At 42.2% G+C, this 13,862-nt stretch overlaps 1 protein-coding gene across 5 annotated transcripts in view; it reads left to right on the forward strand.

Moving 5' to 3' along the window:
* The window catches only part of ARL13B (ARF like GTPase 13B), a 518,943-nt gene extending 506,007 nt beyond the window's left edge, over window positions 1-12,936 (forward strand). For all 5 annotated transcript variants that reach the window (XM_069204925.1, XM_069204929.1, XM_069204926.1 and 2 more), the window contains one exon: window positions 10,859-12,936. In XM_069204925.1, coding sequence (XP_069061026.1) covers window positions 10,859-10,935 — 77 coding nt within the window. In that variant the 3' untranslated portion in view covers window positions 10,936-12,936. The remainder of the gene's footprint in view (window positions 1-10,858) is intronic.
* Window positions 12,937-13,862: the final 926 nt, after the last annotated feature.

Raw genomic sequence — 13,862 nt, forward strand, 5'->3', positions numbered from 1 at the left:
AAGCCACTGTGATCTCTCTTACAGTTGTTATGCTTGGCTAGTTTGGGGGAAGATTTTGATTTTCCTAGCCGGCTGGTGTGTTATGAGATCAGTGGGTGTTGTAGATTGCTGAGAGACTATGCCCTGCTCTTTACATCCTTCCCTTTTTATATCTACCAGTTTCACTCTAACTTCAGCAGATCATGACTCCGTTCTTGTGTAGGAAGTTCAGTTGCTACTGAACAAAGTTGCCATAGAGAGTGCATGAAACGTAGACAAAGGAGAAGGGTGTAACTACTATTTCTAGGTGCCTAAAAAGATGGAGGGACAAGGTCTTTGAATACCTTCCTGCAGAAGATGCTGACTTTGGCCCACATCCTTTCTGCCTGTTTTTAAACCAAGCACGCAAAGGAGTACCAAGTAGAAGGCCAGCTCTTTGTCTCCTTTCAGGTGCTTAGAAGGTAAGGGAGGTGTAGAAACAAACGCTCTCCATGTAGGTAGTCAAATGTATACAAAGTAAGCTATGCCGTCGCCAAGAAGGAGCTTCTGTAGGACATATGGTCTATTCCTCTAGGGCCAAGGATTCCACTACAGTATTAGTTAGAGGTGTTCCAGTACTAGACATCTGTCAAACTGCTGCATGGGCATCTGTGTATACGTTCAGCAGGCACTAATGCCTGGATAGTCAGGTCCGCCTGGAGGGCCATTTCACACACTTCTTTCTGTAGGACTTCTTTCTGTGAGTCCACTCCTGAGACCTTCCACCTTTTGGGAGTTACTGCTTTGGTATCTCTTCTAAAGGTCAGGAATCTGTGGTTAAACGTATCCATCAGAAGAACAAGGTACTTAACCTTTGATAACACTATTTCTGGTGAATACCCTTATCTATACCACAGATTCCTCACAGCCCTCCCTCTTTCCTCTTCTGTGGAGTGGAATCTTGTGATTCTAAAAAGGTCTAAAGTTAGATTCAGCCTGCTGTCATCTCCAGTCTGTCATGTTTGATCCATGTATCTTAGCCCGTAATACTTCAAGACGAAGTGACGTTTGTGCAGGGGCAGCACGTAGATGTGACTGCACATTTGCTTCGGAGGTGGTCGCCAATGTTTTGTGTGTCGCCTACTGCCAGATTGTGTCAGCAATTGCTCTGACAAATTCCATATCCAGTCTTATGGCCTTATGCTTGGATATTCAAAATGTGAGGATTCTACAGTATTTATCATAAAGAGTGTTACCAAAAGTAAGTTATTATATTTAGGAATAGCCATCTCACTGTATGCTAATATAAGGGTAATATAAGGGTAGATCTCCCCAGAGAATCCGCAATGCATTTCTCAACCTGTTCTAGATGGAAACCTCTGGGCACTCTTTCATGTATGAATAAATGTCTCTTCTAAGTTGCTGTCTTTCTGTCAAATGCTACTTGTGGCCATCCTGATTTTTAACTAACTGGGTTCATGTGTAATATATTTGATGCAGGATATTAATTTAGATGGAACTGAAGCCTACTCTAATGGCAACTTTTCACGGATTCACAAAAGGCGCCTCCTCAGAGAGTTGCCCAAAATGTGTATATAATTGTGAGTTAGTGATAATTCTTCATGCAAAGCTGCAAATGCTTTGTTTGCTCTTACATTTCCTATGTCTTCTACCTTTGAGATCATAATATTGTCCCATCTGCAGACACATAACATTACACGTTGCTCTTGGCCAAATCGCAGAGTGATGTCTCCAGGATCAACAAACCTTCCCAGCCTACCTGGAAAGTCATCATTTTCAAGGTGCAAACAACTGCCTTGGCAATATCTGGTAGAATGTCTGGCATCCTGCTTCATATATCACACTGGGGAAGCCCATGATGCTTAATGCATGTGTGTCTACCATATTTATCGACTATGTCTAATATTGAGAGATGAGATCTTCCTGTTCCTTATATCTTGTAACCTACTTGGGCATGAACGTGATTGGGCTGGGTGTTTTAGAGTAACTGGCTGTGTAGGGTTGATTGGTGACCGTCTTGGCTGTTATTTTGACTTAAGCACTCAAAAGCAAAATTGGCCTATTTGAGTAGCAGTACTCCATGGGTTACTCTGGTGGCTTGACTGTGTCAACCCCGTCTCTCTCACCTCTTCTAATAATATCAGCATGTTGATTTTCACTTTAACAGATAGTTGTTTAACCACTTCGGCCGGAAGGCCATTTAGTCCAGGTGTTTTCCCTGCTTTCATTTGCATGAGCGAGTCGACCAGTTCCTCCTGGCTTAGGGATTCTTCTAACATGTCTTAGTCTTGTGTAGACAGCTTTTGTACAGATAGATCAATCACAAAGCTTTCCATTTCATCAGTATTGTCGCTTTTCATCTTGTTCTCTATGTGGTTTGTAGATACTGCTCAAAGACTTAAACTGGTTCCATTTTTCACTGCATTATGCACCATGTTGCTATCCTCAGCTCCATATCCCTTGTATACTTCATTTAGTCTAAGTAGTTTGCTCAGAAGGTGTGCCCTTATCATCTACCAATATAATGTGTTTCTGCCTTTTGACAGTCCCCTGGTATTAGACCTCTTCACTTGGGTCCCCTGCATATTGCTGTTCCAACTTCAGATTTTCTTCTTCAGTACCTAGAGTCCTGACTGAATCTAGGGGTGAGCAGGTTGCAGGGGTGATGAGAAGGGGTGTGTGTATCAGCAAGTAGTTTAGTCCTGCAAAAGAGTATTGCACATTCCAGGAAAACGAGTATTGTGATTCTTTCGAGTGTGATTCTCCCCAGATATCTCTTATTACATTCACTGTCACAAAAAGGTTTAATTTGGATTTTCCCGCTCTCACCCTGCTTGCCAAGGTTGGTCTGTCCGTGTTTTCATCCACAAGTAGGTTGCAGTCTCCATTCTACACAGTTACTGGTATTGCACCCATCAGTTGTAATACAACTTCCCCAGTCTTTTCTTAAATGGATGTCTGTAATTGAGGGGAGGAGAAGAGGGAGGTAAACTGATAGGAGCACTAACTTTTCGCTGTCCCTGTTTCCCATATTTGCAGGATAGCATCCCTGTGGATCTAACCAAGTTTGTTCCTTAGGGAAGTGTTTTCCTAATGCCTTCCTCTTGAGCTAACAGTGAGTCGTGAAAAGCCAGGTGATTGTATCTGCGTCTGCTAGAAAATCTGCTGTTATTGGCACAAGATGAGTTTCCTGTAGAGACACATCTGGTGTATGCTATTAAGGAACTGGAGTTGTAATCTCTTTTTAAGCTAATGGCAAAGCCCGTTTTTTCATTCCAGGTAATAAGCTTCAGCTTATTATGATGCTAGGTAAAGCGCTGTTTGTGGGTTGACAAAACCTCTAGCTCTTTAATGGTGTAATACCACAGGAGTCATAAGAAAACTGCAATGCCTTGCTGCGGAATTGACATATTCAGGATGCTCACTCTGGCCCAGGTCTGATCCTCCTTTTATTCTAGAAACTGGATGGTAGCGTTGGACCTGCAAAATGTTTGTTTCCACATGCCCGTTGTGCAGGCCCGCAGGCACACTATCTGCAGTTTGTGGTGGGCAGGACCATTTGCTGTGCTGACTTTAGGCCTTACCATTGCCCCTCTGGTCTTCTCAAAATTAATGATGGAGGTTGCAGCACATCTTTGGGGGGGTCAATGTTTCCAGTCCTCCCCTGCCTTGGCAAATAGCTGTTGAATGTGGTCTTTTCCCAGGCAATAGTCACCCTCCTCCATACAACAGAGAACCTCCTCTTTTCATTGAGGTTCTCTATAAAAGTGCCTGAGTCACACCTGACTCCTTCACAGTTGCTTCCCTTCATCTGAACCATTCTGGATACAGTGCAGTTTTGTGCCGTTCTCCTAGGAATGGAAAATCCAGGACATTTGGCCTATGATCCTGGTGTTTCAGCCCTTGCCCTGGATTGCAGTGAGGATGACTCTCAGGCTGCTGGGACGGAGTGCTTCCTGCATCCTTTTGGTGAAGCATGCAGGTGGCATATGCAGTCTCTTCACTGGGCACAGTATCAAGGTGACCTCTCCTATCATGTCCAGATTTTTGAGGAGACTGCAAAGACTTGCAGTAGTGGGTGCTGGACCATGATTGGGTTAGCAGCAGATCCCCCCCACCCCCCAACCACCTGACCCAGAGCGAACAGTGGTGACCAATACATATCTTGTGGGTTGTCGCGGCCACTTGTGAAAGGTGAACACCAGAGGCATCTGGTCTCTGCTGGAGTCCCAGCTCCACATCAACCTTTTGGAGTTGCGGGCCATCCTCTTGGCATTGAAGGCCTTCCTACCATCCATCATAGAGAGGCAGGTGCTCACAGATAACACTGCCTTGTGGCATTACAACAAACAGGCTGTTATGTGATCGTTGACCCTATGCCATGAGGTGCTACATCTCTGGAAGTGGCTGAAAAACCAGGGTATATACTTTGTGGATTACCACCTAGAGTAATCACTGCCAGGGTGGACAAATTCAGTTGCTGACACCTAGTGAACAACAAATGGCACTTAGACCTGGAGGTGGTAAAGTTCTCTTCAGCAAATGGGGAAAACCTTGGCTTGAACTTTTCACCAACTTGCATTGCTTTTTTTTGGGTGTTGGAGTTTCCAAGGCAACTTTCCCTCAGGGTTGCGTTCCAGCTAGAGTGGAACTCTGGTCTCCTGTATGCCTTCTCACAAATACCTTCCCTGCCCCGAGTTCTGAAAAGGTTCAGGCACGTCAGGCACGACTGGGCCCAAGTCATCCTCATGGCAGCAGATTGGGCACTGAGAGTGTGTTATGGAGAACTTCTGAGCGTGAGTATCTGTCCGGCGATTAGGCTGCCGCTTTGGGAGGATCTTCTGTTAAAGCAGCAGGGAATGGTCCTGTACCCAGGCCTGCACAATCTTCACTCTCATGCTTGTAGATTGAGAGGTGATAGCTTACTGCGTTCAATCTCCTTCCAGAGGTTATGGATGGCATAATAAAAAACAGGCATTTCTCGACAAAATCAGTATAAGCCTGCCTTTGGGACATGTTTGTGCCTTTGCAGGGTATTTGACAGATTGACCCACTTCACGTCAGGTTATCTGACGTAGTACTTTTTGTGTTGTACCTAGCCCAGCAAGGATCTTCTCTGAGCACAGTTAAATGTTACCTGCCAGCTCTTTCAGCCTTTTTGCGATTGCTGGATTTGCCGCCTTTTAGTAGATCACCCATTGTGATGCATGGTTTTTTATTGTTTGTTACATTTCTTTTAACTCTTTCCCTCTATTATGCCTCAGTGGAATCTTAACTTGGTCATCAACTTCTCAATGTGTATTCCTTTTGAACCACTGCATAGCTGCTCACTAAGGCTTGTCACCCATAAGATGATGTTTCTCGTTGCCATAAAATTGGCTTGACGATGGAGTGAGCTGCAAGCGTTCTATTTTCTTCCCAAACAAGCTGGTCCTTAGAACCCGCGCTTCCTTTATTCCCAAGTAGTAACTACTTTTCACGTCAGGCAAAAAACCTCACCCAATTGGTTTCTTTACTCCACCTCACTTCTCTAGGGAGGAGGAGAGGCGCCTTCAACTGGAACCTAAAAGCGCTCTTAGCTGTTATATGGATCGTACTAGGGAACATTGTGTAAATGATCAGCGGTGGAATTCGCTAGAGCGAAGAAAGGCAAGGCAGGGCAGAAGAGGTCCATCTCCGGTGGATCATGCTCTGCTTTTGGCCATGAAGCAGCACCTGGAATTTTTGTGATCTTGTTCCACCAGAGCCAAAGCTGCTACCCCTGCATTGACACACAGAGTTCCTGTTCTGGATTTTTGCCAGGCAGCTTGATGGGCATCAGTCCGTATGTTCATGAAACAAGATTTATCAAATTACATGGTACATTGTTCCAGAGAAACCACAAAAACACCAAAGAACTACAGGTGTTTCAGGTATGGATCAATTCAGAAGCAGAGGCCCTCATGTGTCATCATTGGGCTTGCTCCACATCAGACTCGCGCTGCAATGTCTGACGGGACCCTTGGGAGGGCCTCTTTGCCTGAATTTCAGGGAAAGATAAAGAGCTGAAAAAAGACTAGAGAGAAAAAAAAGTGTTTAAATTTGGCTCTAACACTCCCAAAAGAACCACTTTTATTAGAACAAGGAAGTGTAGGTCAAGATTAAAAACAAAATTGGAGTAGTGGAGACGATGGTCCTATACTCTCAACAAAAGGAATGGCTATTGAGGGTATTGCTTATACCACTCCAATAAGTCACCATGTTTCGCACCTTACTGTGTCTATTCGGATCAATTGGTGGTTCTTCAGGACTAGATAAATTCTTCTCCAGGAATTAAAAGAGAATTTATCAGTCAAGAAAAAATTCAAAAATGTGAGAGACTACTCACACCAGTTCCTTTTGATTGTCAACAATGTTGATCGCATTAGATCGTATCCAGGTGCCGTCAACTCGGTACGTCGAGTTGACGGCACCTGGATACGATCTAATGCGGTCAGAGAGGTCTTCAAACCCAACAAGAGTTTGTGAGTCTGAATTACCAAAGTAAACCTGTCCTAAGTTTAGGCTGGTGTGGCTCAGTTCTGCTGACAATCAACAGGAACTGGTGTGAGGAGTCTCATAGTTTTTGTGTTTTTTTGACTGACTAATTTTCTTTTAATTCCTGGAGAAGAATTTATCTAGTCCTGAAGAAGCACCAATTGATCCGTATAGACACAGTAAGGTGCGAAACATGGGGACTTATTGGAGTGGTATAAGCAATACCTTCCATAGCCATTCCTTTTGTTGAGAGTATAGGACTATTGTCTCCACTACTCCAATTTTGTTTTTAATCTTGACCTACACTTCCTTGTTCTAATCAAAGTGGTTCTTTTGGGAGTGTTAGAGCGAATTTTAAACACTTTGTTTCCTATTTAGTCTTTTTTCAGCTCTTTATCTTTCCCTGAAATTCAGGCAAGGAGGCCCTCTCAAGAGTCCCATCAGACATTGCAGCGCCAGTCTGACGTGGAGCAAGCCCATTGATGACACATGAGGGCCTCTGCTTCTGAATTCATCCATACCTGAAACACCTGTAGTTCTTTGGTGTTTTTCTGGTTGCTCTGGAACAGTGTACCTTGTAATTAGATATATTATGAAAAGGGAGTACGTACACTGGACTATATAACCTCCCAGTCCCTTCTTTTTCCAAAATACATGAAATAAGATTACCTAGATGGTTTGGTACTTTAAAATGGGCATTTTGTACACTCTGTCCTGCAGGACTTCTTGGTTCCATCCAATTTAAAGACCAACCAACAGAGAGGTACTGCTTTGGCATCTATCTATTCAGAATCCTCTCAATTTTTTGAACTGGGCTCTTTTCTACCTTAAAAGTTCCCAAGTATAGAGATCTGCACGCTAATCAAAGCCAATTTTTTAGTTGGGTTATCCATCTGGGGGGAGCAGGAAGTTTCCAGATCCATACTGAAGCCGGGGGAGTATTCAAAAGGTGATCAATCAATCATTCAATCAGTCGACTTTTAGAGCGTCACTTGTCACCCTTGAGGGTATCCAGGCACTGGTAGGGTCCAGGGTCTCAGTCAAAGAGCCAGGTTTTCAGCATCCTACAGAACCCCTGCAGAGTAGGGAGATCCTGAGGTGCAGGGAGAGACCATTCCAGACTTTGGTTGCAAAGTAGAAAGAGCTCCCTCCTGCTCTGCTGCGTTATATGCGGGTGGAATGAACCAGTGCAAGGGAGCAGAGCAGAGGTGTCTGGAGGGTTTGTGGAATCTCAGTTGGTGGTTGATGTATGCGGGTCTAGAGCCGTGCAGGGCCCTTAATGCATGGGTGAGGAGCTTAGACTGGCATCCCTTCTGAACCGGGTGCCAGTGGAGTTTTTTGAGGTAGAGAGTGATGTGGCTGTGACAAAGGAGATCCAGGATAAGTCTTGCTGTGGCGTTCTGGATGGTTTGTAGCCTTTGAACTAGGTGTGCGTTGTTCCCCACATAGTGGGTGTTTTGTAGTCCAGTTGACTGGTGATGAGGGCTTGGGTGATAGTGTGTCTCACATTTTGGGGAAGCAACTTGAAAATCTTATGTAATGTGCAGGATAAGAAGCAGGAAGATGACATTGTGTTGACTTGGGACTTCATAGTGAGTTTGCTATCCAGGATGAGAATGAGATTACTGGCATGCTCAGCTGGGGTTGGAGTGGGCCCCAGTTCTATGGGCCACCAGAAGGCATACCAGGGAGGAGTTGTCGCTGCAGAAGATCAAGACTTCAATAATGTCGGTGTTGAACTTGAGGCAATTATTTCTCACCCAACTGGCGACTCTTGTCATGCATTGGGGGAAGTTGGTTCTGACCACAGTGGAGTTTTCAGAGTGGGAGAGGATGAGTTGCATGTCGTCGGTGTAGGACATAATGTTGAGTCTGTGGGATCTGACTATGTTGGCAAGCGGGAGACATGTAGATGTTGAAAAGTGTGGGGCTGAGTGAGGAGCCTTGAGGGACTCTCCTGAAAATTGGTTTGAATTGGGAGGTGAAGGGTGGAAGGTAGACTCATTTTCTGTTGGTGAGGAAGGAGGCGATTCATCTGAGGGTGGCTCCTTGAATACCTATGTTGTGACATTTGGCAATGAGCATGTGGTGGGAGACAGTGTTGAAGGCTGCTGAGAGATCTAGAAGAATGAGGGCAGCTGTCTCTCCCATGTTGAGGAGGTACCAGATGTTGTCTGTGGCGTGATCAGGACTATCTGGGTGCTGTGGTTGCTGCACAATCCAGATTGTGTTCCAGGTAGATGGTGAGTTGTCAGTGATTGCTTTTTTTATGGCTCTGGCGGGGAGAGGGTGCAGGGAGATGGGTCTACAGTTGCTGACTTTGTTGGGGTCTGCTGAAGGTTTCTACAGCTGGGGTTTGGTTTCTGCCTGCTTCCAGTCTTCTTGAAAGGTGACAGTATCCAGAGAGGTGTTGAGTAGGTGGAAAGTTCGAGACCAATGCTGAAGATATGGTGGGAGCGTGGGTCTGACGGATTTTCATGATGGTGATTGTGTCCTGAGTGGTGAGGTGGTTCCAGGTAGTTAGCCTTGGGATGGTCGTGTGTGTGGATGTATGGTCATTGAAAAAAGTCTTCAGGCTTGAGTTGGGAGTTGAAGGTTGTGTAGATGTTGGCAACTTTGTCATGGAAGAAATCTGCATGCGCTCTGGGAATGATTGAGGATCATGAGCATCTCCAGCGCACTTTGTCTTCATTGGCACCAGGGTCTTAAGTTATCCCTTTAGAGTCAAACTGCCACTTCATCTTTTGAAACTGGCTCTGCCTACAATTCTCTTCTGTCACCCTTAACTTCACCCTAATCGTCAAAAACGGGCCTTCTCATGTTTTTCAGTCTAAAAACTGCTATGATAAGTCATTTTCAAAGTTTTTAGAGCATGCCAGATGATGGCATATGTGTTTCTGTTTCCATCATTGACCCATGGATTGTACCTAAATTGTCTGCCAAAAACATATAATATGTGATTTACTTAAATGCATCCACAAGTAGCCCAAGACATCTAGTAATCGTGAAAGGTTGCTTCTCTTTGTGCTTAGTGTTAGTTGTGTCTTGATGATAAGGAATGACACGCTGGTCTTGTTGTCTTGATGTGAATTATAATCATGGTTTGACAAAGCACTTGATTTTCGAGGACTTCTATAAACAGGTGCATAGAGAATACAAATCAGACTGACCTTGAAGGTTTGGTAGGGGTTATGACTTTAGCATATTCTTAAAGAAAATTTAGTTTAGCATGGCAGATTGCAAAGTGATTTTCAACTGTTCGTGTAATCAAAACGAAATAAGTTGATGAAACAGCACTTGTCAACAATTCAGTTCCACTACGGGCATTTCTTCATAATGACGTAACAGCAAAATAGTGTAGGTGGCAGCCCCTTTTTTGATTGGTATACATTTAAAAAAAATGTTAAATGTACAAACCTGGTAAAACCAAACCACGGATGTTCATATTTGTGTTTGATTATCATTGTGTGGACAGACATTCTTCTTTTCAAATGTATTTTTGTCATTCTTCTTGTGCTCAAGTTTAGGCTGTATAGTTTTGTTTCTTGACTTGGTTACTCTGTTGGACCTAGACGTATCAGTTTCCTTTGTGCAGTTTTCTGGTAATACTATTTTTTCAGGCACGTCTGTTGTTTGCCATCTGCACCTTAAGTCTATCCCTGTTTTTAGGTTGCAGCCTGCCAGACAGTGCAGCTGTCTGGTTGCGAAAAACTTATTGGGGATATATCAGTAGTTGACCTGGAAAAGAACCCTGCCCATTTTTTTCTACTGGAATCGCTAAAATCATTGACAAAGCTAATAGGTCCCAAAGGTGCAATCTAGTGGCTTTTCTAATGTTTGTTTTCCTATGCACCGTTCTTTTTTTTTGTGGTTATGTACAGCATGACTGTCTTCTTTCTCACGCATCTGTTTTAACCTCATGATGTTTGATTCAGCGCCAGCACTGTTGTCGCTATTTTTTTTTAATTATAAAAAAACGTTATTACAGAACACCTTAAAATCTACAACCAAAGGTGCACCCGACATGGCTGTTTGTTTTTCTGAACTCAAGGCTGAGATGTGTTTTTGTAGAGCCTTTGTGGGGGTTGGATTAAATGCGCTAAGTTAGCTCATATACTACATAGAAATGCCAGATATTAATTTCCTCTGCCTAAAGCTCAGTCATTACAGATGTAATGTGATACATGAAGCTACCCAGTGTTTTCACATTTCACCATTCATATTTTTAAATACTGCTTGCTTTCTTTCTTTAAACTGAATGTTTCTGGATTGTTGTGACCACTTCTCTACCATGAAATGTTTTATGTATGCATTACTAACCCTTTCTTTTTTATATACCCCCTTCCTTGTTTGTCTTCAAAAGATTTTTATGGGAAGCCACTGCCTCCACTTGCCCTGCGACAGCGACCCAACAGTGATGCTCAAGATGTGATCTCCTAACAAAACGCTCAGTTGTAGTCTTACAAAATATTTCCTTAAAAAAAACAAAAAGAAGCCATTTACTGTGGTGAGCTGGAAGAGACTACCAATATATCGAACTTCTGTGTATCCAGGGCACCAACTTTATTGAGAAATTCCATGGTGGCTGGACAATGGATGGAATGACTCACTGAAGCTAATCCTGACAAACTGCAATGGGCTTCAAGATAAGAAGTTAAAGACCTGTTTTACCCTCCAGTATATCCAGTCACAAGAGCGAGTGTTGCAGACTAATCCTTCCGACCGACCGTGACTGTCAACATCAGAACCATGTTTTGGTTGTGTATATCAAATCAGTATTTTTATAGACCACCATTGAGTGGTTTTTGGAATTTATTTGCACTTGTGGAAAATGGTATCCAAGTGTGGCTGAAGAGTTAATAATATGTTGATTGTTTTCATTATATTTTTTACTCTAGTCCTACCTCCCTTTTTCTAAATGTAAATAATGTAACTACGTTGTTCAGATAAATGAACAGGTGTGAGCAGATTTTATACAGAAATTAACTGTACAGCTTGTATAGATTTTATTTATGTTTATGCTTCTGTTTGTTTGTTCTGATTCATATCCGCTTTTTCTGTCAATGTCCTCATTTCTCACTTGAAATGTGTTCCCATCAAGATTTGTTTTGGTGTGGAATTCTTTTAAGATATTTAACAAAATATATACAGTGACATTTTTAATTGATGTGACATTTCACTTTTTTGTGTTTTTTAATTTGTCATTTTTAATGCACTTTAAATTTAGTTTAGTTCATTGCAACTAGCGCCACTACATTTTTTTTCAGAGGTTAACTCTATAGTGATCCTCAGAACGGACCCAGTTTTACCAAGAAAGAGACCAACAACAGAAGGATTATGGACCTGGCTCTGTAATTTATTATTAACCAATACAATAACACACTTTCTTTTATTCCACCTTATTACACAGACACTTCGAAAGGACCTAGACAGTGTTATTGGTACACTTGTGACAAATAGACTGCAGTCTTACAAACCTTGCTCTGGTACCCTGTTGAGCAAGGCTGCTGTTATAATGGTTTTTAATAAGTGAATACAAGTTCTGCCTCACTCATAGTCAATTGAATGAGCTATCATGCATTTATGAAATGACTAGTTTGTCCTTCAAAGTGCTACCCTTTTCCTAATTACATTCTCACCTTGAACCCTGGTATCTTTCCAGTTGGAGTGAAGCTGTGAAAAGGAGTGGTTCGAGGGCGTGGGTAGAAGAAGAATACAGTCACAGATGTTGGATTCTTCTTTTACTGTGTAGAACACAGTGTCACATTGCTCTGTTCCATTATTATTAATGCCTGGGGAATGTCAATACTTAAATACAGATTGATAGAAATGTAATCCTTAACAGAGGGTTACGTGGAGCTTTGACTTATGTTGTAGCTAGAACGGGTGAACGGGGGTTATATCTCCTCAGAGGCACAGAACTCTTCATGGATTATTGGAATGATGTGCGAAAGTGGAGCTTTGTTTCTGGGATACTAGTGAATCTACCTCACCACCACTGCCCTCTCTTTATTGGTTTCTAAGCCTTTCTTTGTTGGGCAAATACAATTTATTAAATTGTTTGAGGAGGTAGCCAGAATGTGTCACGTGGAAAAAAACAGCATTTACTAGTATATATAAAATATATATATATTATTTTTGTTGTGTGAATCTGAAATCATTTTGCAACACGTTTCTCATAATGTCATAATTTGAATATCTTATAGAATAGCGATAGTGTAAAACATTATAAAGAGAAAATGTACTTACCTTATTTGGGATGAAAAAGCATTGGTTCGGTTTAATTGTACATAGGTAATTGAAACAGTGATTGCGTGTTAAACTTCTCAGGCTTGTCAAACAAAGGCTGCTTACAGCATTGTGTTTGAGTAAGGGTTTTACTCTGATATTCAATACAGTAAGAGCAATCAATAAATATAAGTTTTCTTTTTACACTCTTAATCATGAGTAAAGAAATTGTGAACTGTGAAACAGATCAAACTAAATTGCTGTTACTTTTAACATACACATCTGTTTTTAACCAACGTTTGGGAATTAGAATATTCTGTTTTCTACATGCTCACTACATTCTTGTACATGCTGGAGCATTGGGCCCTTCTCTTGCCATTCCTCCTGCAATAGATCTTTGTAGTACACCTGAGTGGTAAAGAAGAATTAGTTTCTGTTCAAAATTCAATTAACAGTGTAACCCATTTAGTCTCATATTAAGGAGGAAGAAATGGTAAATAAAGTTAAATTAATTTTATTACAGATTAAGGGCCAAACTAATGTGAATGAATCTCAAAAACACACTGCATAATTATGGGATCACCAAAAGTGGACCAAGATGTTGGATAAGATTAAATCACTATAGCATAAGGCATACAAGAATTTCAGTTGAAACAACATAAAAGATGATAAATACAATCTGGTGATCATTGTACAAGTTTCCATACTCTTGTCTATGCATGAATAAAACTAAAGTAGTCTAAAATAGTCCTAAACCAAGTTAAAGTCAGGAAACCCTAATTAAATCTGGGGAAATAGGAAGGTGTCAGCATAGTGGAGTTCTCAGTAGAAGTTCTCCAGTCGAGGTGTTGTATAACATGAAGCTGCACAGAGAGAATAAGGGCAAGAAGGTCTTTACCTTCACCTCCAAATCTGCTCTCTCAACTTTCTGTCAGAATACCAACTAAGCCCACAGAACCTTCGAGAAGTCCACGTCATCAACACCAGTAATTTTCCGTCTTCCCACAGTTAAACTTTGCAACTTCATTGAATCTCCCATCCCACAGTTTGAACATCAGGATGACCTCAAGTGTCTTCCTGCTCCTGAAACGACATGAATGGGAGTCGTACTCTTAGTTCGTAGCGCCTCTTGTCCTTGC

The sequence above is a fragment of the Pleurodeles waltl genome, chromosome 8 (assembly GCF_031143425.1).
Source record: "Pleurodeles waltl isolate 20211129_DDA chromosome 8, aPleWal1.hap1.20221129, whole genome shotgun sequence".
In the NCBI taxonomy this organism is placed as follows: Eukaryota; Metazoa; Chordata; class Amphibia; order Caudata; family Salamandridae; genus Pleurodeles; species Pleurodeles waltl.